At 38.7% G+C, this 24,770-nt stretch overlaps 1 protein-coding gene across 3 annotated transcripts in view; it reads left to right on the top strand.

The window, feature by feature from the left end:
• Positions 1 to 24,770, top strand: part of NXPE3 (neurexophilin and PC-esterase domain family member 3) — a 47,868-nt gene that overhangs the window by 1,247 nt on the left and 21,851 nt on the right. For 2 of the 3 annotated variants that reach the window (XM_041771495.1, XM_041771482.1), the window contains 2 exons: positions 1,960 to 2,147; positions 5,047 to 5,351. In XM_041771495.1, the coding sequence (XP_041627429.1) occupies positions 5,259 to 5,351 (93 nt within the window). In that variant the 5' untranslated portion in view covers positions 1,960 to 2,147; positions 5,047 to 5,258. Of the gene's footprint in view, positions 1 to 37; positions 82 to 1,959; positions 2,148 to 5,046; positions 5,352 to 24,770 lie in introns of all 3 variants that reach the window. The other variant, XM_041771489.1, reaches the window with a different exon arrangement.

The following is a 24,770-nucleotide window of genomic DNA, read 5'->3' as shown; positions in this document are numbered from 1 at the left end:
TGATTTGTTTCCTTCTCGTTCCCTCCTCCCGTGAAAGCATGGGGTGCTGCTTTGGAAGAAGGGCGAGGGAAGGCCCGGGTGGTGAGTCAGCACTTTGGGTGTGTGAAATGGGGATAAATGAAAGAGAAATGGAATCAGGGGAAACAAGTCCTGCAGACTTTTGCTGTGCTGCTTCTTCATCCAGAGATGGACCTTACTTGGTGACCCATCATTGTCATGTTCTTGGATAGGTCTTCAGTTCTTTCTCTAGATCCTGGTTAAGTTTCAAGATCTTACCCAGCACCTTATGAAATGTACCTGCTCTTTGTTATTTATTTATTTATTGAAGTACAGTTGACATACAATGTTCTGTTCATATCAGGTGTATACCAGAGTGATTTGACATTTATATACATTACAAAATGATCACCATGATCAGTGTAGTTATCACCTGACACCACACAAAGTTATTACAGTATTATTCACTATATTCCCTATGCTATATTTGCATCCCCATAACTAACTTATTTGGTAACTGGAAGTTTGTATCTCTTAATCTTCCTCACCTATTTTGCCCATCCCCCTGATTCCCCTCCCCTCTGGCAACCAGCAGTTTGTTCTCTGTATTTATGAGTTCTATAGCTGCAATTTGGAAAGTTTAATATATAAATTTGGGGGAGGCATGAAGCCTGAATGTGGGTCTCAATCTCACAACCCTGAGGTCATGACCTGGGCTGAAATTAAGAGTCAGGTGCTTAACTGAGTGAGTCACACAGGCTCCCCTGATACATAAATATTTAAATTTGGGTATTGTCCATGTAAATCTGATTGTCTTTTGTGAAGTAGTCTTTGTACTCTGAGTTAAAATTCTAGACACTTGGTCTGATAAGTACAATTACATTTATGTGGATAGCAGTTCAGGGTATTTAGGACGGGAACTGTCCCAGAAACTGGATGTGTGATTATCCTCTAGTACATTATTGTCTTTGTTAAATGGTTGTCCAAGAACTTTAGTTCCCTAGGGCATGGGTTTGCTGCCTAATTTTCTTTTTAGTACTGAACTCAACTGTCTCGTTGATGTTAATTCCAAGTGATGTAAGCAATCACTGTGATTCTCTCGCAAGATGGGACAGGAAGACAGGTGCAGAGAGGTAGTCTGGGGTTGTTAGGATAGGTCATAAGGAAGTTAGGTTGGCTGGTAAGTAGTCTTCTTTTTTTAAGATTTTATTTATTTATTTATTTGAGAGACAGAGATAGCGAGAGCGATAGTGAGAGAGAGCATGAGCAGGGAGGAGAGGGAGAAGCAGGCTCCCCACTGAGCGGGAGCCTTACATGGGGCTTGATTCCAGGACCCTGGGATCATGATCTGAGCCCAAGGTAGGCGCTCAGATGACTGAGCCACCCAGGCACCCCCGGTAAGTTGTCTTAATAAGCTTTGGTGAAAGACCCAACAGACCATGCATTTTACATTTTGCTTGTCCTTCAAACCTAAATATGAAGCATGACTAAGTGGTGGACTGGCAGATTAGAAAGATTTGAAAATCGGACTGCTCAAATTTAAATTTCTCCTGGAGTAATCATAACTTTTGGATCTGTCTTGTTTTCTATTGTGGTAGGATGGGTTGTTAAGTACATGATTATTCTAGTCTTTAAGAAAAAGTAACATAGGGCGCTTCTATCTTTTATTTATTTATTTATTTATCTATCTATCTATCTATCTATTTATTTATTTATTTTTTCCAGTTATAATGCTACTTATAAGGTTTTGACCTTCAGCTTAGGTCTGGGCATGACTTGCCATATTTAAGTTCACATATATAAATATCCAGTTATTGTTTTTTTATTAGTAGTAAAGGAAATGTTTTTCCTACTATGTTATACCAAAATCTGTGTACATCTTGGTATACTCTTGATTTCAAATATGTTTTCCTTAATTTCAGTATCTTTAACCTGTGTGTCATGTGTTTATCCCTGTTGTAGAAGGAAGAATGGTATACAAATGAAAAAAGTATCAACCTATGATTTGAATATGGCAAGACAAGAATAAGTGCTGCTTTCATGATTGCTTGAATTCAGGACTTTACACTGGAAGGAAAGTTAGATGTAAGCTCTAATTTCTTAGTTCTAATAAGCATCTCTCCTTGGGAACCGGACATTTAAAAAAAAAGGTAAATCACGTTATATATTTTTATTTTTGGTTGATTTAGGAAATTTTTTGTTAGAGTCATTCCCATCTAACCCTTTTGTTTTTACTCAATTCTAAGGTAATTTGAAATCTCAAGTGATATTGTCCTGCTGTCTTTGCAAATAAACTTAAAATGCCTAGGTTTGTAGAAAAATAGTAGAGAATGGTTAGAGATTTCTTCCTTCAACTTTGAAATTTTTCATTTTGAATTGTTTTCCTATATTTGGTTTAATGCTCTGTTTCTCCTTATGGCTTATCTTTAATTATTACTTTTAGAAACTTGCTTTTTTCTTTATATCTGTAATTTTTATTTCCTGGTGAAAAGTTAGGACAGAAAGATAGAGACTAAGGAGAAAAAAAACCGTGCAGAGGTGACAACTATCAACATTTTAATATATGTCTTTTCAAGAGGTCTAAGTGCGCTTCCAGCCACATCTACTTAGATGTACAAATGGGTCTCTCAAAACTCAGTGCTCTCTTTGCTCCCAGCAGGAAGTCAGGTCTTTCCTTGGCATGACTCTCCAATGATGATTTTCAGTAGAAGTCCTTGGCTGTGGGAGGCTTCTTGCATATTTGCATTGCTGTCTATTTCCCTATAGTTCCTGTAGCTCTAGAGTCTGCTGCCCTTGGCATCCTTCTGCACCCCTGACTGCTGCTGCTACGTGGCTCTGAATAACAGTGAGCTTCTCTCAGCTGCTGGCGTTTCCATGGTACACAGACCGTGCTTACTATGGTGCTGCTGAATCTCTGTGGAGTATCACCTTTGGTCTTCTCCTTCTCTGGGCATGAGGGAAACCTATGATTTTTATGGCCAACTCCTTGAGAAGGGTTTCTGCAGAGGAGCAGTTGGACCCTGATGACAAGAGTTATTTCTTCTAGTTCACAGCCATTCTTTCCAGAATTTACAGGCACTTTGGGGTGAATGTGTGCCTGGGTGTTGGAGAGGGCCAGTGTTGAGGAGTGATCAAATGGTTAAGTGCAGCCTTTCACAGTACTTGGTATCCCTGTAGAGGTGGCCAGGAGTGGTGGATTTATTCCTATTTAATTTAGGAGAGGAACTATCTCTTGCCTAATATGAGTGTAAGCTTTTCCATGGGAATTTTTGGCATTTAGTGCAGTGTGTGGTACATAGTAGGCCTCCATAATTATTTGTTGTGTAGATTGTTGAATCAACGTATATCATGTAAGGGGGGAGGTACTATGAGGGAATCAAAGAATGATATATTGTTATTAAGTTGCTTTTTCTCTGATACATGGTTTCTGTTTTTTTTGTGTGTGTGTTTTTTTTTTAAATTTTATTTATTTGAGAAAGAGAGCTTGAGAGCAGAGGGAGGAGCAAAGGGAGAGAGTGGGACAAGCAGACTTCATGCTGAGCACAGAGCCCCACATGGGCTTGGTCTCATGACCCTGAGATCACCACCTGAATCAAAACCAAGAGTTGGATGATTAATTGACTGAGCCACCCAGGTGCCCCTAGTTTCTCTCTGTGTGTGTGTGTGTGTGTGTGTGTGCACGCACGTGTGTGTTTTAAATAGTCGTTTTTGGTATAGTCTAGTTGGGGGGGACAGGAAATACATACAAATACAGAGGAGTGAAAACACTGAGAAGAGAAATGAGAAGAAAGGGCTGTGGCAATTCTGAGGATGGAGAGCATGTTAGAATAGCCTAGCCCCGTCTTCTTTATAAAGTGGAGGTGAGGGAGAGTTGTGGTTCTTGCGGCATGGGAATGGATTAGACAGTGTGGAAGAGTGAGGGAATAGGATGGCTTGCCAGGTCCAGTACACAGCGGCAGGGAGTGCTGGTGCGGTTGAGGTATTCAGTGGTCCGCTGTACCATAATTATGCACCCTTTCATCTTCTCCACCCTGCCCCCTATGGAAAGCCAAGCTAGGAACAAAATATTAGTACTTTTGGGGTACCTGGGTGACTCAGCTGGTTATGCATCTGCCTTTGGCTCACGTCATGATCTCCAGGTCCTGGTATCGAGCCCCACGTGGGGCTCCCTGCTCAGCGGGGAGCTTGCTTCTCCCCCTCCTTCTGCCTCTTCTCCCCCCCCCCCCCCCACCGCTTGTGCTCTCTCTCTCAAATGAATAAATTAAAAAATCCTAAAAAAAAATAGTACATTCTCTGCTTACATATACCAAAATAACAACTGGGGGCAGCATTTTGAAATCATTATATGGGAGAACAGTTAGGAGTGGCAGGCTCTGAAGTCCTCTCCCTCTGGCAGAGATGATGAAAGATTTGTATCTCCTCTTAATCCTCAGGCTTAGCTTTTCTTTCCTATATCTCCAAGGCAAGTGTCTTCCCCCCTGTGCCCTGTTACCCAGCTGAGGGAGCATTATCAGTTCTATATATGTGGTGGGGAGCTGAAAATCCAGAGTATTTCACGTATTCTGCTGTGCAGGGGGACACTGCTCCTTGTTTTCTAGAGGAGGTCAGGATGGTTTGCACAGTATCTCAGAACTTCTCATAAAATCATGAGGTTTCCTCTTAATGCTGATAAAATATAATTACTTTAGAGGTATTATATAACTTGAACCATAAGGGAAGGGAAATGATTTTATTTACTTAGACCTCTAGAAATTTAAGAGTGACTCTAATTTTCTATATCTAAGAGTTTGAAGATGTTCTTCTCTGTATTCGTAAAAGTTAAAACCTAAATAGGTTGTAGGACAAATATCACTCTATTTACATGGAAGCCTAGGGTTGGGTTTGAGCAGATTGGATATGGAACAGATTTTACTATGCTCTTGCTCTTTGCTTTCTTGTCATGACTTTGGGCCTTTGAGAGGGTTGAAGAGGAAATGTAGCGTCTTTCCTCTTAGCACACACTAGGCTGTTGCAGCTGATGACGCGTATTCTCATCTTCCCTTTTTGAAGGAGTCCTTTGAAGAATGTACTTCTTAAATCAACCCCAGCTTCTCCTCCATACAAAGAACTCTTACTGATACTAGCAGAAAAGAAGCAAATTAAACTAAAAGCTCACCTGCAAAACTAAAGCTCACCTGCAAATCAGAAGAACAAAGAAATGGAGTTTTGAGGAGTGAAGGTAGCATGACGTCGGCCATGGGTGATCAAGACACAGCCAGACAATGTGGATCAGTTTCTTCAAACTACGGCTTTTCTGCTGTCTGCTTGCAGTGTTGATGGTGGTGGTGCTGGTCATCAATGTTACTCAGGTTGAGGTGAGTACTTTGTATACTCCTTTGTAACTAAGGGAACCAAATCTAAGGATTTGGAGCAAACTAGCCTGGGAAATGTTACCATCGGAAAACTTATCCTGGTCATAGCTCTTGTTTTCATTCAGTAAGTAGAGTCCCTTCAGTGGTTATAGACCATGGTGGTCACAAAGGGTACGGTGGTGAAGATGACAAACATGATTTCTTCATATATGGAGCTCATATTCTAATTGTGCATGGGAGAAAACAGTAAGTAATCATAGTCATACAGTAATAATAAATGATAATTAGAAATTGTGAAAAGTACTGTGAAGAAAGGAAAGCGGGCTACTCTGTAGTAGTTAGAGAGGTGAAGGAAAGCTTTTTCAAGGAGGGGAACTTTTAGCTGACTCCTGGCCAAAAGCTGAAGGAGTATTCAGAGGAGGAAGTTGATGAATCTGTTCTGAAGACTATGGAATGGCCCACCGGGGCCGGGACTGTGTCTTATTGAACTGTTTCCAGTGCTTGGCATCAGGAAGGAATTTAGTGGTATTCCCCTCTCCCTTGCTCTTGCCTCTCATACGTCACCAAAATTTATGGAGTAATTCTATAAAAAATGATGCTGTTCTTTTACTTTTGTGAATCTTTGATACTTCATAGGTTGCAGCTCTAGCTTAATTACAGTGTTTCTCTGCCTATGGGGCTTTGCTATCCATGGAATGTTTGTGTCCGCAAACATTCCAGCCCCAAGGGAGCTCAGATTACTGTTGTCTTTCATCCTCTCAGGTGGTTCTTCCTTCAGCCTCCAATAGTTTCATCAGGCACTTGGGCCCTCCAGTACTCCGTTCAGTATTCGAGTGGGACCCTCTGTACATCTCCTGACTTCTCTCCTCCTGCTACTCTGTCCTGTGGATTCACCTTGGTTTATTAAGACTCAGCCACATCTCTTCAGCTTGAGTAGTTGACTAGGTTCCACCTGGGATCTTCTCTCTATGCTTCAGACTGGAAATGCTTTCAAGGCTGTAAGCAAAGGATCACTTCCTGTATTTCCCATCTTTCAGGCATCACTATCCTTTGTGGTCTAACGTCCAGGGTCTGGAAAATCATTTTTTCATATATTCTGGCCTTTTTTTAAAAAAAGGTTGTTTTAGGTGGAAGGGTAATGATTTGTTTGTCCTGGCTAGAAGTGGAAGTCTGAGGAATTTGAATTTGAGGGGATAGTGATAATTGAGAAGCCAGAGAAGAGAAGGATTAATGGACCAAGGAGAGGAGATAATAGGATCTAGAGCACAAATGGAGCTTATAACTTTTATTTAAAATAGTTTATTTATTTATTTATGAAAGACACACACACAGAGAGGCAGAGACACAGGCAGAGGGAGAAGCAGGCTCCATGCAGGGAGCCTAGTGTGGGTCTCCAGGATCACACCCTGGGCCCAAGGCAGACGCTCAACCGCCGAGCCACCCGGGCATTCCCCTAACTTTTTGTTTTTTAAAGATACTTTATTTTATTTTTTCATGAGTGACACAGAGAGGTAGAGACATAGAGGGAGAGACAGGCTCCTTGCTGGGAGCCCGACGCACGACTCAATCCCAGGACCCCAAGATCACAACCTGAGCCAAAGGCAGATGCTCAACCACTGAGCCACCCAGGTGCCCTGGCACTTATAACTTTATGTAGGATGAGAAACATGTTACATTGTGGGTATTCTTGTTACCATTTTAATATCAATTCTGTAGGAGGGGCTATGCTCTTTCCTCTGACCTAAGAAGGAAAACTATCATGATGATTGGCAGTGTAGATACATTTGCTGCTGGAGGGTAGGACATTGAAGCAGTTCTTGCCTGTAGAGGAAGTGAAAGGTGGAAGGGGGTGCTATGCAGGAGGTTTGTGTGTAGGAGCTTTGAAGAACAGGGTTGGGAGATGGAGCTGACCCTGCAGGTTGACAGAGGGGCAGTAACTTTCAGGACCATAGGTGTGCTTGGCACTCATCTTCATTGGTTTTGTGAGTGTGTGTGTGTGTGTGTGTGTGTGTGTGTGTGTTTTCCCACTTTCTTTGGCCTGGTTATACAAAGAGAGAAAAGAGAAACTTGTGTGGGTCTATGTTCGGTGAGGAGGCAGGGAAAGGGAGAAAGAGAGACTTGAGAGGGTAGGTCATAGTCCCACATCATTCATGTTATTACAGTCAGGAAGGAATTTGAGAAAATTCTCCTAACATTCCTACTTTAGTTCTCAAAAACTTCTGGACTGAATGCCAACTAATAGCTCTCATTATTCACCAACACAAACTTAAGCATAAGGGAGAAGGGAGATGGCAGTAGTAAACGATTAAGACAGTTCTGACATTGAAAATAATAACTAGGTCTTTCAGTAGAGCACGGTAAAACATTTCCCCTGCCTAAGGAGATCGTCTTGTCCAAAATGACAATATTGCCATGACTTTTAAACTGTTCAGTTTATTACTGTGATGATAATTGATAAAGAAGTTTCGGGTGAGGGATGAGGGGAGCAGGAAAGGCTTTGAAGGTTGGCAGTCTGCCATCCCTTAATCCCCTTTCCATCCTGTGCTTCTGATCCTGAGTATGCTTTTCTTGTGATGAGAGTGAGCATTTTCTAAAACACACAGACTCAGTTTTCATTAAAAATACCACGTAATATGAAAGGGAGGTATATGAAGCAATATCCAGCAAAAGTTGTACAGGGGATCAATACTCTTGCTCTGATAAGCCCTCACTGAGCATGGCCTGTTTTCTTCCTCCTTATTCATTGATATTTTAAATATATATATACTTCTCTCATTATAAGAAAACACCACCAGTCTCTGGGGCCTTTGGCTGTAAATGAAGAAACCTAATTCTGGCTGGCTTTCCTATTAAGGAATATTAGTCATTTACAGTAGAGTCAGGAGATAAGTTGGGCACACTTGAGGCTGTTTCTGTGTCTTCTCTCTGCCCTCCTTCCTTTGTGTTAGTTTTTGTCCATGACATCCTCTTTCATGGCTGGATTGTAGGATGTCATCGTAGCAATAGGTGGTTGCATCCTTGTTCATGTCCGGTTTGAGAGTTTGTTCTCTTCACTTTCTGAAGAGATTTCTTGCATTTTTCCATTTGCAAGTAAAATTCAGATAGCTGTTACCAGAGGACTGGCAGGTCTGGATTTGGCTGCATGCATCCACCAGAAACCTCCAGCAACCTCTTCTGAATTTTCATAGGCCCGAATTGGGTCCCATGCCCATTCCTGGATCAGTCATTTGGGATTATGCCTTGATCAGTCAGGTCTGCCCCCGAGCTGACAGGTCAGCACACCACAGTGCTGTTTTTCAGTAGGCAGAGAGTGAAACATGTGGGATGTAATGTTCACTCTGGTTTACCACCGGTAGTGGCTCCAGAGTGACCATTGGTGGTGTTTCCTCTTGGCTTTGAATCTAAAAAGGTGGCAGACCCTGAGGTTGTCCTTGTCACTGGCCTAGAATAGAGTTGTCATTTAGGAAAATTTAAGCAAATTGAATTTTTTGCCTTCTTTTTCATTTGTGAATAAAATTCATGTGGCTTAGCACCAAGTATCTCCTGATTCTTGGATTGGGTTACATGGGTCATTCACCTGGTCCTTTTTTTAAATTTTTAGATTCTAGTATAATTAACATACAGTGTTTTATCAGCTTCAGGTGAACAATATAGTCATTCACCAATTCTGTTTATTATTCACTGCTCATCCCAATATGTGTACTCTTAATTCTCCTCACCTATTTCATCCAACCCCCCAACAGCTCCCTTCTGGTAACCACTAGTTTGTCCTCTCTATTGAAGAGTCTTTTTTTTTGGGGGGGGGGGGAGGTGTCTTTTTTTCCCTTTCTTTGTTTTGTTTCTTAAATTTCACATATGAAAAAAAAAATTTCACATATAAGTGAAATCATATGGTATTTGTCTTTCTCTGACATATTTCACTTAGCATTATGTGTTCTACATCTATCCATGTTATTGCAAATGTCAAGATTTCATTCTATTTATGGCTGAGTAATATTCCATTGTATATATGTACTACATCTTTTTTATCTATTCATCTATGGATGGATACTTGGGTTGCTTCTATATCTTGGCTATTATAAATAATGTTGCAGTAAACAGAGGGAGGTATATATTTTTTCGAATCAGAGAAATTACTGCCTGTGCTCTCTTCTAGGATTTTTTATGGTTAGGTATCCTATTTAGGTCTTTAATCCATTTTGAATTTATTTTTGTGTATGATATAAGAAAATGGTCCGTTTTTTTTTTTTTTTTAATTTTTTATTTATTTAATGATAGTCACAGAGAGAGAGAGAGAGTCAGAGACACAGGCGGAGGGAGAAGCAGGCTCCATGCACCGGGAGCCCGATGTGGGATTCGATCCCGGGTCTCCAGGATCGCGCCCTGGGCCAAAGGCAGGCGCCAAACCGCTGCGCCACCCAGGGATCCCCGTTTTAATTCTCTTGCAGGTAGCCGTCTAGTTTTCCCAACACCATTTGTTGAAGAAACTTTTTCTTATTGCATATTCTTGCCTCCTCTGTCAAAGATTAATTGACCAAATAATCATGGGTTTATTTCTGGCTCTCTATTCTGTTCTGTTAATCAATATGTCTGTTTTTGTGCCAGTACCATACTGCTTTGATTACTACAGTTTGTAGTATATTTTGAAATCTGGGATTGTGATACCTCCAGTTGTTTGTTTTTTTAAATTCATTTATTAGAGAGAGAGGAGAGAGAGCATGAGTGGGGGTGGGGGCAGAGGGTGAGGGAGAGACAGACTCCCCACTGAGCAGGGAGCCCATTGATGCAGAGCTTGAGCCTGAGACTCTGAGACCATGACCTGAACCAAAGGCAGACACCTAAATGACTGAGCCACCCAGGCACCCTGTGATACCTCCAGTTTTGTTCTTCAAGATTGCTTTGGCTGTTTGGGGTCTTTTCTGTTTCCATACAAATTTTAGGATTGTTCGTTCTAGTTCTGTGAAAAATGCTGTTGATATTTTGATAGAGATTAGATCAAATTTGTGGATTGCTTTGGGTAATGTGGACATTTTAACAGTATTCTCCTAATCCATGAGCATGGAATATCTTTTAGTTTCTTTCATTGTGTTTTGTAGTTTTCAGAGTACTGGTCTCTCACTGCCTTGGTTAGGCCTATTCCTAAGTATTGTATTATTTTTGGTGCAACTGTGAATAGGATTGTTTTCTTAATTTCTCTTTCTGCAGTTTCATTGTTAGTGTATAGAAATGCAAAGAATTTCTGCGTTTTGATTTTGTATCCTGAAATTGGTTGATCTTGAGTAGCTGGGATGGCTACCCAAGGAACAAGAGTAAGAGTAGGAGAGGAAGAGAGGAAATGGGTAGGAAGGGGGTATGTTGTGAGCATGCATGGTTTGATCCTTAATGGTTTGTCATATCCTTACAACAATTAAAGAAGAGAGGGAGGCTGGAATATTTCCTAATAGGTAATCAGTAGATAAGGAAAGATTTTCTTTTCTTTCTTTTCATTGAGATACAATTGACATATAACATGTAGGTTTAAGTTGTGCAGCAGTGTTGATTTTATATTCATATATTGCAATTTGATTATCACCATAGGATTTTACAATATCAGACCTTGTAACATAGTCTTTAATCCATTTTGAATGGTTTAAGAAATAGGTATACTCATTTATCTGCTTGTTGTCCAGTTTTTCCAATACCATTTATTGAGGAGACTATGCTTTCCCCATTGAATATTTGTGGCTGCCTTGTGAAATATTAGTTGATCCTAGGGGTCCCTGGCTGGCTCAGTTATATGACTCTTGATCTTGGGATCATGAGTTTGAGCCCCACATTGGGCATATAGATTACTTAAAAAAATTAGTTGATCATATATATGGAGCTTTATTTCTGGGGTCTTAATTCTCTTCTGTATTTATGCCAGTACTACACTGTTTTGAGTAGTATAGCTTTGTAGTGAAGTTTGAAATCAGAAAGTATGATACCTTTAACTTTATCCTTGTTTCTTAGGATTGCTCTTGCTATTTGGGGTCTTTCATGGTTCCATACAAATTTTGTTTTTTCTATTTTTTTATTAGAAATGTCATTGGAATTTTGATAGGGATTGCCTTATAAATGTCTGTTAGGTCCATTTGATCTAATATATGTGTGGTTCAAATCCAGTGTTTCCTTGTCGATTGTGTCTGGATGATGTTCACTGCTGACAGTGGAGTATTGAAGTCCCTTGCTATTCTTTTATTGTTGTCTATTTCTCCTTTCGGTTCTGTTAATGTTTTATTTACACGTGTGTATAAATAAAATATATTTAGGTGTTCTGATGTTGGGTTGGTATATGTTTACAATTATTATATCCTCTTGATGAATTGATCTCTTTATCATTATATAATGACCTTTTTTGTCTCTTGTTACTGTTCTTGGCTTAAAGTTTATTTTGTCTCATATAAATATAGCCACCCCCTCTTTCTTTTGGTTTCTACTTGGATGGAATATCATTTGTCATCTCTTTGCTTTCAGCCTATGTGTATCCTTAAATCTGAAGTATCTTGGAGGCTGCCTATAGTTGGGTCTGGTTTTTTTTTTTTTTTTTTTTCCCATTCAGCCACTATTTGCCTTTTGTTGGCGAATTCAATCCACATATATTTAGTGTATTTTTTGATATATAGGGACTTACTAATGACATCTTATTAATTGCTTTCTGATTGTTTTGTTTCCCCTCTATTTCTTTTCCCCTCTATTTCTGCCTTCTTTTGTATATTGGTGTTTTTCCATGGTGGTATGCTCTGTTTTTTCCTTTCTCTTGTGAATCTATTCTGTTTTTGTGTTGTGTTGTAGTTACTATGGGACTTATATAAAATATCTCTTAGATAAAGCAGTCCATTTTAACCCTATGGCAACTTAACCTCGGTAGCATACAAAGCTCCACTCTTTTACTCTCTCTCTTATATTTATATATTTGATGTCACAATTTACCTCTTTTTATATTGTATATTCATTAAACTGTAGTAGCTATAGTTACTTTTGATGCTTTTCCGTTTAACTTTTATGCTGTAGTTAAGTGGTTAACACACTACTCCTTTATAGAATTAGAGTTTTGTAGAATCTATTATAGAATTAGTTTTCTAAATCTGACCATATATTTCTCTTTACTATTGTGTTATATACTTTTTGTGTGTGTGTTGCATACCTTCATATGTTCTCGTGTCACCAATTAGTATCTTCATTTCAGCTTAACTCTTTTCAGCATTTTTGCAAGGCAGATCTAGTGATGATGCACTCTCTCAGCTTTTGTTTGTCTGAGACAATCTTTATTTCTCCTTCATACCTGAAGGCTAACTTTGCTGGATGCAGTATTTTTGGCCAACACTTATTTTCTTTCAACACTCTGAATATGTCGTTCCACTCTGTCCTGGCCCTAAGAGTTTCTGCTGAGAAAGTTGCTGATAGCCAAATGGGTGTCCCTTTGAAATTACAGTCTTTTTTTCTGGCTACTTTTAGCATTCTTTGTGTTTGTTTTTGACAGTGTCATATTATGTCTTAGTCAGAGTTTTTTTGCATTTAGATAATTGGGTGATCTATTAGCTTCCTGGACTTGGTCATCCAATTATATCCCCAGATTTGGAAAGTTGGCAGCTATTTTTTTATTTTTTATTTTTATTTTTACTTTTTAAAGATTTTATTTATTTATTCATGAAAGACATACACACACACACACACAGAGGGTTGGGGGGGAGGCAGAGACACAGGCAGAGGTAGAAGAAGGCTCCATGCAGGGAGCCTGATGTGGGACTTGATCCCGGGTCTCCAGGATCACACCCTGGGCCAAAGGCAGGCACTAAACTGCTGAGCCACCCAGGGATCCCCGCTATTATCTTTTTATTTTTATTTTTTTATTTTTTTTTTTTAAATCTTTATTTATTTATGATAGTCACAGAGAGAGAGAGAGAGAGAGAGGCAGAGACACAGGCAGAGGGAGAAGCAGGCTCCATGCACCGGGAGCCTGATGTGGGATTCGATCCTGGGTCTCCAGGATCGCGCCCTGGGCCAAAGGCAGGCGCCAAACCGCTGCGCCACCCAGGGATCCCCCCGCTATTATCTTTTTAAATAAACTTTCTGACCCCTTTTCATTCTCTGCTCTTTCGCAAATCCTGATTATTTTAATATTTGTACATTTACTGTCATCCTATAGGTCATGTAGACTTGCTGTATTCTTTTTCATTCTTTTCTCTTTATTCATTTCTGATTGGGTTATTTCAAAATTTCTTTTTTCCACCTCACTTATTATGTCTTCCATTGATCTACTTTATTGTAGATGCTCTGTATGGCATTTTTCATTGCATTTGTTACATTTGTTTTCTTTTTTATGATTTCTCTGTCTTTGTAGATTTCTCAATTTATTAATGTACTTTGTTGATTGTGTTTTCTTTGTTGAATTTTCTTAAGCAGCTATTTTGAATTCTTTATCAGATTGCTTGTTAAATTCTGTGCCATTGAGTTAGGTTATTGTGCGATTATTGTTATCTTTTGGTGTATTTCCTTGATTTTTCATGTAGATTTGAACTGCTGCTTTTGCATTTAAGGTAGCAAACACTTCCTCAAATCTATACTAGTTGTCTCTAGACAGGGTAAACTGTTTCTTAGTCCTTTTGTATCTGGGTTGTCTCCTTATATGGATAACATCTTCTCCACATTTTTGCTTCTTCATGTGGCACAATTCTTAAGCTTTTATCTTTTCTCTGATTCTTACGAACCACCAGGCTAGCTGCTGTTAACTTTTTTTGTTTTCCAGAAAGTGGCACTGTAACTCAAGTTTCTGGTTTCTTCTTTGCCGATAGATAACAATCTGTTTTTCTGATAGTACTCACCTATCAGACTTACAGTTGCCACCTCAGTTGGAAACCTATGAGAGGAGCTGGTTGCAGAGTGCGGGAGGTATGAGTTTATCACTTAGCTCTTGGGCCCAGTGGGGAGATTGTCAGGTGATGATCCTATAGGCTTGTGGATCGACTTCCTGCTAAAGTTTTGAGTGCAGTTAGCAGGAACTGAGTCCCTTCAGTGCCTTTGGATATTCTCATTTGTCTTTTTCCTGATCTCCTCCCTCCCACCAGTCATGAAGGCCCAGCCTCAGTACTCTGGGTGTTGCTGGAGAGAGATGGGTTTCTTCAGCAGCACCCTCCACAGCATAGGGGACTGAGCATGAACTCACTATTCTCCCGTTTCCCTTTTGGGAGAGGATGCCCCCAGATAGTTCAGCCATACTGTGTTGTGTTGAGGGAGGGGCTGCACTGCGTCACCAGTGGTGGGCCAGAACCTCTCCCTGTGAGGAAGGCTGGCTTTCCACAGATTTGTTTTCATTCACTGGGATCTGCCCAGGTCAGGTTTTCCCTGACTGTGGTCGTGAGGAGTTGGGGCAGGTCCACTGGCTCTTCTGCAGCCTGTGCTGAGGTCTGTCTGCCTATTACCAGATGCACATGTGGGTGAGACTCCTGGGTCCCTTAGCATATGGTTCTGTTTCTCACAACTCCCATAAAGGCACTTTTGTTTGTGGACAGATGCCTAAGTAATTGTTGAAAGGGGGACGAAAAGGAGGAATATCTTAGGCTGTTATGCTGACATCAATTCTGCTAATAGGACATTTTCAGTCATTTTTGTTTTCCTCTATTACTTTTTATTTTATTTTTTTAAAGATGTTATTTATTTATTCATGAGAGACACACACAGAGAGAGAGAGAGAGAGAGTCAGAGACACAGGCAGAGGGAGAAGCAGGCTCCTTATAGGGAGCCCGACATGAGACTTGATCCCGGGTCTCCAGGATCACACCGTCGGGCTGCCCTACTCTATTACTTTTTAAAAATAACAAATAATACCACGTTCTCCTTTAAATGAAGGCTCCTAATGAAATCCTTTTAATTGAAAATGTAAGTGTAAAATGAAAGGGAAAATAATATAGATTCCAAGAAGATCATTACAAATCCTTTATATATTGTGGGGTTATTTTTTATTTTGTGTGGGGTTTATATTTACCTTATATAGGATTTTGAAGTGTTTTGGCATAGATGGGGAGCCTGAGGCATTTGTTTAAGTGGTTTGTAACAGGTAATACTAGCTATTTTTTTTTTTAATTTTTTATTTATTTATGATAGTCACAGAGAGAGAGAGAGAGGCAGAGACACAGGCGGAGGGAGAAGCAGGCTCCATGCACCGGGAGCCTGATGTGGGATTCGATCCCGGGTCTCCAGGATCGCGCCCTGGGCCAAAGGCAGGCGCCAAACCACTGCGCCACCCAGGGATCCCCTAATACTAGCTATTGAGAATAATTTTTGGTTTTGCTTTGCTGTTGTTATTGGTTTTTTCCCCCTTGCAGTTTGCCTCACTATATAATATTAGATGCAGTTTTCTGTGTTAAGTACTAAAAAGATTCTGCATACAATTTCCAGTGTGTATGTGGGGGATTTTTCCACACCACAGTGTAATTCTTAGGCATCTTAGTCTACAACTCAACCCAGTTCTGACACTTATCAACCTGGAAATTGCATTGTGTCCCACATATTAAGGCTCAGTTCTACAAGACTCTTTCCTTACCCCCCCAACTTTAGATGCAATTTGTAAGTTTGGGTTGTCACCTATGCTTCTTACCAATTGGGTATAGTTTAGAGGTTCCAAGGACCCCCCACTTTGGGTTTAGTTAATTTGTTAGAGTGGTTCAACAGAACTCAGAGATACATTTTACTTACTAGATTACTGGTTTATTATAAAAGGATATAACTTAAGAACAACCAGATGGAAGAGATGCATAGGGCAATGTATGTGGCAAGAGCATGGAACTTCCATATTCTTTGTGTGCACCACTCTCCCTGAATCTCCATGTGTTCAGCAACCTGGAAGCTTTCTAGACCTCATCCTATTGGGTTTTTATGGAGGTTTCCTTCCACAGGTATGATTGAGTAAGTTGTTAGCCATTGGCAATTGATTCTACTTCTAGCCACTCTTCCTTTCCCAGATGGTTAGGTGGTGGGACCGAAAGGTCCAATCCTCTAATCATGGTTGGTTTCCCTGGCAGCCAGCTGCCATTCTTAGTGCTTTCCAAGAGGCTTGTTTTGAATAAGACACCTGTTTCACCTTTATGGCTCTGAAGTGTTTTCAGGAACTGATGACAAGAAGCCAAATTTCATAATAGTAAAACCTCACATAAATCAGTGAAACAGCATAGAGATCCCAGAAATACACCCATGTCTTTAGGGTCAATTAATCTGTGATGAAAGAGGCAGGAGTATACAATGGAAAAAAGTCTCTTCAATAAATGTTGTTGGGAAACCTGGATGGCTACATGCGAAAGAGTGAAACTAGACCACTATCTTAAACCATACTAAACTCAAAATGTATGAAAGACCTAAATGTGAGACCTGAAATCATAACATTCCCAAAAGAAAACACACAATAATCTCTTGGACATCAACCTTAGCAACATATTTATGCATAGATATTCTAAAGCAAGGTAAGCCAAAGCAAAGTAAACTTTTGGGACTACACCAGAATAAATTTTTGCACAACAAAGGAACCATCAAAACAAAAAGGGAATCTAAGTGGGGGAAGATATTTGCAAATGATATATCTGATAATGGGTTCATATCCAAAATATTAAAAACAAAAACAAAAACAAAATCCAGTTAAAAAATTTGCAGAAGACCTGAATAGACATTTTTCCAAAAGAGACATACAGATGGCCAACAGACACATTGGAGATACTCAGCATAGCTATTCATCAGGGAAATGCACATCAAAACCACACTAAGATATAACCTTACACCATTTGGAATGGCTAGTATCAAAAAGATAAGAAATAACAAGTATTGGCAAAGATGCAGAGAAAAGGGAATTCTTGTGCACTGTTGGTGGGAATATAAGTTGGTGCAGCTACTGTAGAAAACAGTATGGAAGCTTCCTCAAAAAATTAAAAAAATAAAAATACCATACGATCCAGTAATTCCACTACTGGGTATTTGCCCAAAGAAAATGAAAACAGTAAATCAAAAAGATATATGCACCTCTATGTTTATTGCAGCATTATTTACAATACCCAAGATATGGAAGCAACCCACATGTCTGGTGATGGATGAATGGATAAAGAAGATGTAGTGTTTGTGTATACACACACACACACACACACACACAATGGACTATTTCTTAGCCATAAAAAAGAATGAAGTCTTGCCATTTGCCACAACATGGATAGAGCTAGAAGGTATTATTTTGGTGAAGAAAGTCAGAGAAAGATGGATACCATATGACTTCACTTATATGTGGAATTTATAATCAAAAGAAGTGAGCAAACAAAAAGATTTAACACAGAGAACAAACTGGTAGTTGTCAGAGGGGAGTGGGAGGATGAGAATGGGCAGAATGAATGAAGGGGATTAAGAGGTACAAGTTTCCAGTTATAAAATATGTATGTCACAGAGACAAAAAATATAACATAGGGAATATAGTCAATAATACTGTAATAACGTAGGATGGCAGATGGTAGGTACACTTAACCATGGTAGATACAGCAAGTGTCTTGTAGGCAACATATAATTGACTTTTGTTTTTTGATCCACTCTGACGATTTCTCTTTTAATTGATGCATTTAACTCATTAACGTTTAGGGTGATTATTGATGCAGTTAGATTAATGCCTATCATATTTGTTATTGTTTTCTGTTCAATGTTCTTGTTTTTATTATCTTCTCTTTTTTTTGCCTTTTGTGGTTTTAATTGGGCATTTTACATATTCCATTTACTCTCTTTTATTACTATATCAATTATATTTGTTATTTTACTTCTTTAAGTGATTTCCTAAGAGTTTGCAGTATGCACTTAGAACCAATCCAGATCTGCTATCAATACCATACTGCTGCTTTGGTAGTACAGATACCTTGTAATGACAACGTGTTCCTAATTTCTTCCTCTTGTTTTTTGTATAATGACAGTAATCATTGTTATTTATTTCACTTATACATAAACATATATGTACACATGCATATGCAATTGAATACATTGTTGCTTTTATTATTTTGGGCAAATTGTTATCTGTTAGATAAATTATGATTATGAAAAGTATTAAAAAATGGATCAGTAATTACTCTTGAATAAATTGTTAGTTGAGGCAAAAAATATGAAAAGTAAAAGCTTTTATTTCAACTTATTTATTCTCATGCTCTCCCTTTTTATGCAAATCAGTGTTTCTGATCTATATCTTTTGCTTTTCTATGAAGAACTTTTAACATTTTTTGTTACACAGGTCTGCTGACAACAGATTCTCTCAATTTCTTTGGAGAAAGTCTTTAGTTTTTCACTTTTGAAGGATAATTTTGCAATGTACAGAATTGTAGGTTTTTTTTTTTTTCTCATTACCTTTAGCATTGCACTCCACTTCTCTCTTCTCATAATTTCTCGGCAGTTAGATATAATTCTTATATTTGCTTCTCCAAAAATAAGTGTTTTTAAAATCTGCTTTGATTTCTTTCAAGATATTTTATCTTTGACTTTCTGCAGTTTGAATATGGTATATCTGGATGTAGTTTTTTTGTGTGTTTTCTTTGGTGTTTATTCTACTTGGTATTCTCTTGGCTTCCTGGATTGGTGATTTGGAATCTGACATTAATTTAGGGATATTTCCGGTCATTGTTGTCTTAATATTTTTTCTGTTCCTTTCTATCTGTCTGATCCTTTTGGTTTTCCTGTTGGGGCATGTTACACCTTTTTAAAGTATTCTCACAGCTCTTAAATACTCTGTTCTCATTTTTTTCATCCTTTTTTCTCTTTGATTTTTAGTTTTGGAAGTTTCCATTGACATATCTTCTAGCTCAGAGATTATTTGCTCAGTTGTGTCTGGTATACTAATGAGACTTTCAAAAGCACTCTCCATTTCTGTTACATTGCTTTTGGTCATTTATTTTAGTTTTTTGATTTTTATTTTTTCATGACTATTTTTTTAAAAAAGATCTTTGGGCAGCCCAGGTGGCTCAGCGGTTTAGCACCGCCTTCAGTCCAGGACCTGATCCTGGAGACCCGGGATCGAGTCCCATGTCGCGCTCCCTGCATGGAGCCTGTTTCTCCCTCTGCCTGTGTCTCTGCCTCTCTCTCTCTGTGTCTCTCATAAATAAATAAATAAAAATTTAAAAAAAATCTTTTTTTTTTTTTTTTAAGTAATCTCTAAACCTAACATGGGGCTTGAACGTACAACCCCAAGATCAAGAATTGCATTTTATATACTGGCTGAGTCTGTGAGGTGCCCCGAAGATTTTTTTAAGAGAAGTTTTATGTTTAAAGCAAAATTTTTTATTGTTTTAAATTTTAATTCCAGTATAGTAAACATACAGTGTTGTATTAGATTTTCAGATGTACAGTATAGTGATTCAGCAATTCTGTAATTGTACTCTTGATCTCTTTCACCTATTTCACCCATCCCCGTCTACCTCCCTTCTGATACTCTGTATTTTATTTTATTTTTTTTAAAGATTTCATTTATTTATTCATGAGAGACAGAGAAAGAGGCAGAGACATAGGCAGAGGGAGAAATAGGCTCTATGCAGGGAGCCCGATGTGGGACTTGATCCTGGGACTCCAGGATCATGCCCTTAGCCAAAGGCAGATGCTCAACCCCTGAGCCGCTCGGGCATCCCTGATATGCTTTATTTTAAATGCATACCTTCTGTTAAAGTTATGTTTTTTGTTTTTTTTTCAGCAAGAACTTGAAGCATACTTCAGAATACATGGTTCTAAAGGTATATATAGAACATTGCATCTCAGAAAAATAGAATACACATTTTCTTCAAGTACACCCAGAAGAATCCCCTGGTTAAATCACATAAAAAAAGACATAACAGATATTAAAATTTAAGAAGATTGAAATCATACCAAATATATTTTCCAACCACAGTGGTACAAAACTAAAGATCAAGAATAAAACAAAGCTGGAAAATCTATGTAAATGTTAAGTATTTAATATGTAAATATTAAGCAGCACACTACTGTATAAGCAATTGGCCCAATAAGAAAGCAAATGGCAGATCAAAATATGTCACAAACAAAAGAAAAGGAAAAAATAATATTCCAAAACCTATAGAATGCAGTAAAAGCAGATGTTAGGGGGCAGCCCGGGTGGCTCAGTGGTTTAGCGTCTGCCTTTGGCACAGGGCATGATCCTGGAGTCCCCCGATCGAGTCCCACATCGGGCTCCCTGCATGGAGCCTGCTTCTCCCTCTGCCTGTGTCTCTGCCTTGCTCTCTCTCTGTGTCTCTCATGAATAAATGAATAAAATATTAAAAAAAGCAGATGTTAGAGTGAAATTTATGTTATGAGTGCTTGTATTAAGAAAAAAAGTTAAAATAAGCAACTTTATACCACAAGGAACTAGAAAAAGAAGAAACTTAGCTGAAATTTAGTAGAGAAGGCAATAACAAAGAAAAATCCGAAACAGAGACCAGAATAAATAGTAACTTTACATTGAAAGTAATGACCAATTTTTTTTTTTTTTTTTAATTAGCAATAGTTTAGCTACAGTAAGAAAAAAAAGAAGGGGCACTTGGGTGGCTCAGATGGTAACTGTCTGCCTTTGGCTCAGGTCATGATCTTCAGGTCCTGGGATCGAGCCCCACATTGGGCTCCCAGCTCAGCAGGGAGTCTACTTCTTCCTCTCTCTCTGTGTCTCTCTGTGCTTGTGCTCTCTCTGTCTTTGTTTCTTTCTTTCAAATAAATAAATAAAAAAAATCTTTAAAAAGAAAAAAAAGACTCAAAAACCAAAAGGAGAAATGGAAGAGAAAACAACACAACAGAGAAGCACAGAAATACATAGTGTGATAACAGATTACTATAAACAATTATATACTAAAAATTCAGATAACTTAGAAGAAAAAATCCAGGTAATTCCTAAAACACACAGTTCACTAAGATTGAATCATGAATCTTGAATTCAAGAGGTAGAAAATCTTCTTAGACCAATAACAAGAATGAAAGTTGAATTAGGAATCAGAAATCTCCCAGCACAGAAAAGTCCAAGACCTCATGGTTTCATTGGTGAATTCTACCAAACATTAAAAAAAAAATAATAATGACAATCTTTGTCACAGTCTTAAAAATAATGGAATAGAGGGAACACATTCAAAATCATTCCATAAGGCCAGTACTACTCTGATACCAAAGCAGATAAAAACGATACAAGAATAGGGATGCTGTTGGGTGGCTCAGTTGGTTTGGTGTCTGACTCTCGGTCTCAGCTTAGGTCTCGATCTCAAGATAGTGACGACAACAAACAATACAAGAACAAAAAAGTCTAATTTGTCCAATATGAGTTTAATTTGTCCAATATAAGTTTTGCTACTCGGACCTATTTGCATGATAAATGTTTCTCTACTCCCTTACTTTCAATCTGCAGGTGTCTTTAGGTCTAAAATGAGTCTCTTGTAGGCTTAAAGCAAAATTGACAGGAAATGTTTTGCGCTGGTCTCAGCCTCTTGATCACCACTGTTGTTGCTGGACTGGTTCTTGTGGTTCTTACTATGACTGCAAGCAGGGATCTTTGAAAAACAATAACAAGTTTTATTATTCATGGGTCCTGGAGGGTATACAGCACACTCGAGGCCACACAGTGAGATCATGGGTAGAGAAAGAAAGAGTACAGGTCTAGGGTTACTAAGGGGGGAATCTAAGAATAGGGGCCTGGGGTTTCACAGGTTCAGTTTTTATTAGTGAATTTAAAACATAAGAGTGGAAATTTAAAGTACAGGAAATGGTCATTTATCTAAATCTACCAAGATCTCTAAAGCAAAGGAGCTTATTGAGGCAGGTGGTGGCCTGGCTCTTTATCTAGTCTTGTGGCTGGCATTGTGTTTTTCCGAGATAGCAGTCTTTTAAGTGGATACCTCTTTGAAAATTCATGCCTTGGCAATCAAAATTGAGGTCAGGCACTTTAATTACCAAAACAACTCCAAAACAACTGTCAGAGTTTACACTATAGGAAGATTATGGAGATTTCCCATTTCCCAGCCCTAAAAATCCTCTCTGCTTTGGCTTTTCTTTTCTCTTTTCTTTTCTTTTCTTTTCTTTTTTCTTTTCTTTTCTTTTCTTTCCTTTCCTTTCCTTTCCTTTCCTTTCCTTTCCTTTCCTTTCCTTTCCTTTTCTTTCCTTTCCTTTTCTTTCTTTTCTTTCTTTCTTTTTCTTTCTTGTAGGCTTTTAAAATTTAATTTAACTTAAATTCAATAAATATACAGTGTATTATTAGTTTCACAGGTAGAGTTTAATGTTTCATCAGTTGCATATAACGCCCAGTGCTCATTACAAGTGCCCACCTTAATACCCATCACCTGTTTAACCCCTCCCCCTGCCAACCTCCCCTCCATCAAGCCTCAGTTTGTTCTCCATAGTTAAGGGTCTCTTACGATTTGCCTCCCTCTTTTTTTTTTCCTTCCCCTTCAGATCTCTGTGTCGGATCCCTTTGGATAAATACCTGGTAGTGCAGTTGCTGGGTCATGGTAGCTCTATTTTTAACTTCTTGAGGAACCTCCATATTGTTTTCCAGAGTGGCTGCACCAGCTTGCATTCCCACAAGCAGTGTAAGAAAGAGGGTTCCCCTTTCTCTGCATCCTCTCCAACATCTGTTGTTTCTTAACTTGATAATTTTACCCATCCGGACTGGTGTGAGGTGATATCTCATTGTGGTTTTGATTTGTATTTCCCTCATGCTGAGTAATGTTGAGCATTTTTTCATGTGTCTTTTGGCCATTTGTATGTCTTCTGTGGAGAAATGTCTGTTCTTGTCTTCTACTTTTTTTGACCTAAAGATTATTTGTTTTGGGGGTGTTGAGTTTGATAAGTTCTTTTTCTATTTTTATCTTTTTAAAGATTTTATTTATTTATTTGAGGGAAAGAGAGAGAGCGTGTGTGAGCATGAGCAGGGAGAGGGCCAGAGGGAGAAGCAGACTTCCCGGTGAGTGGGGATCCTAAATCAGGGCTCTGTCCTAGGACTCTGAGATCATGACCTGAGCCGAAGGCAGACACTTAACCGACTGAGCCACCCAGGTGCCCCGAGTTTGGTACTCTATAGATTTTTGGGTACTAGACCTTTATCTGATAAGACATTTGCAAATATCGTCTCCCATTCAGTAGGTTATCTTTTGGTTTTGTTGACTATTTCCTTTGCTTTGCAAAAGCCTGTTACCTTAATGAAGTCCCAGTAGTTCATTTTTGGTTTTATTTCACTTGTCTTTGAAGAGGTGTCTGGCAGGAAGTTGCTATGGATGAGGTCAAAGAGGTTGCTACCTGTGTTCTTCTGTAGGATTTTTATGGATTCCTGTCTCACATTTAGGTCTTTTATCCATTTTGAGTTTATTTTAGTGTATGGTGTAAGAAAATGGTCCAGTTTCATTCTTCTGCAAATGACTGTCCAGTTTTCTCAACACCATCTGTTGAAGAGACCATCTTTTTTCCTTTGGATATATTCTTTCCTGCTTTTTCAAGGATTAGTTGACCATAGAGTTGAGAGTCCATTTCTAGGTTCTCTATTCTTGGCATTTTTTTTTTTCATACTTTCTTTGAATTTCCATCTCTCCCCTTACAGTGCCCATCTGTTCTTTCATGTTGTCTGCTTTTTCTATTAGGGGCCTTAGCTTGTTAATCATAGTTGCTTTAAATTACTGGTCTGATTGTTCCAACAATTCTGCCATACCTAATTCTAGTTCTGATGTTTGATTTGTGCTTTCAAACTATGTTTTTTGCCTATTAGTAGTCTTGTAGTTTTCTTTTTTTGAAAGCTGAATGTTATGTACTGGGTAAAAGGAACTGATTAGTTGTAAGGTGGTGAGGTGAAGCGTTTTATAGTCCCATGAGTAAGTCTCAGTCCTTTAGTGAGCTTTTGCTACTGGGCTGTGAACTTCAGAATTGCTTTTCAGTCCTCTCCCCACACTCCTTAAGTTGGATAGATGATTAGAATGGGCTGGAGCTGGGTATGCCTCTTACCCTGGTTTGGTTCAGTTCTGATAAAATCCCAATAGGTTAGGCTCTGGTAAAATAGTTTCTCTTGAAATCAGGCCTTGTTAAGAAGAACAGAATGCTTTGTTATATTTCCAGATGGTTCTTTTTCTTCTTACTCTGCTGGAAGCTTTGAAGGTTTTTTTCTTCTTCTTTCTTTTTTTGTTTTTTTTTTTTGTTTTTTTGTTTTTTTGTTTTTTTCTTCTGATACTGATTTTGGGAACCTGATTGAGCTCCTGGAGGTAAAATTCACAGAAGGTTGGAGATCTCTCTGTGTTATTTCTCATATTGATTTCTCTGTGTTACAGTAAGATAGCCCTGTAAAACTAGTGAGCTTTGGTTTTTGAAACAATATCATTCCAAGTAGTTTTATTAAAATTAAGCTATAGCAGAGATATATTTGGCTGATAGAAGGACATTTATTGTAGCTGTGGTTTC

This window comes from Vulpes lagopus, chromosome 1, assembly GCF_018345385.1.
Source record: "Vulpes lagopus strain Blue_001 chromosome 1, ASM1834538v1, whole genome shotgun sequence".
Classification (NCBI taxonomy): domain Eukaryota; kingdom Metazoa; phylum Chordata; class Mammalia; order Carnivora; family Canidae; genus Vulpes; species Vulpes lagopus.
The sequence above is the reverse complement of the archived record's forward strand: the minus strand, read 5'-3'. Positions and strand labels throughout refer to the sequence as shown.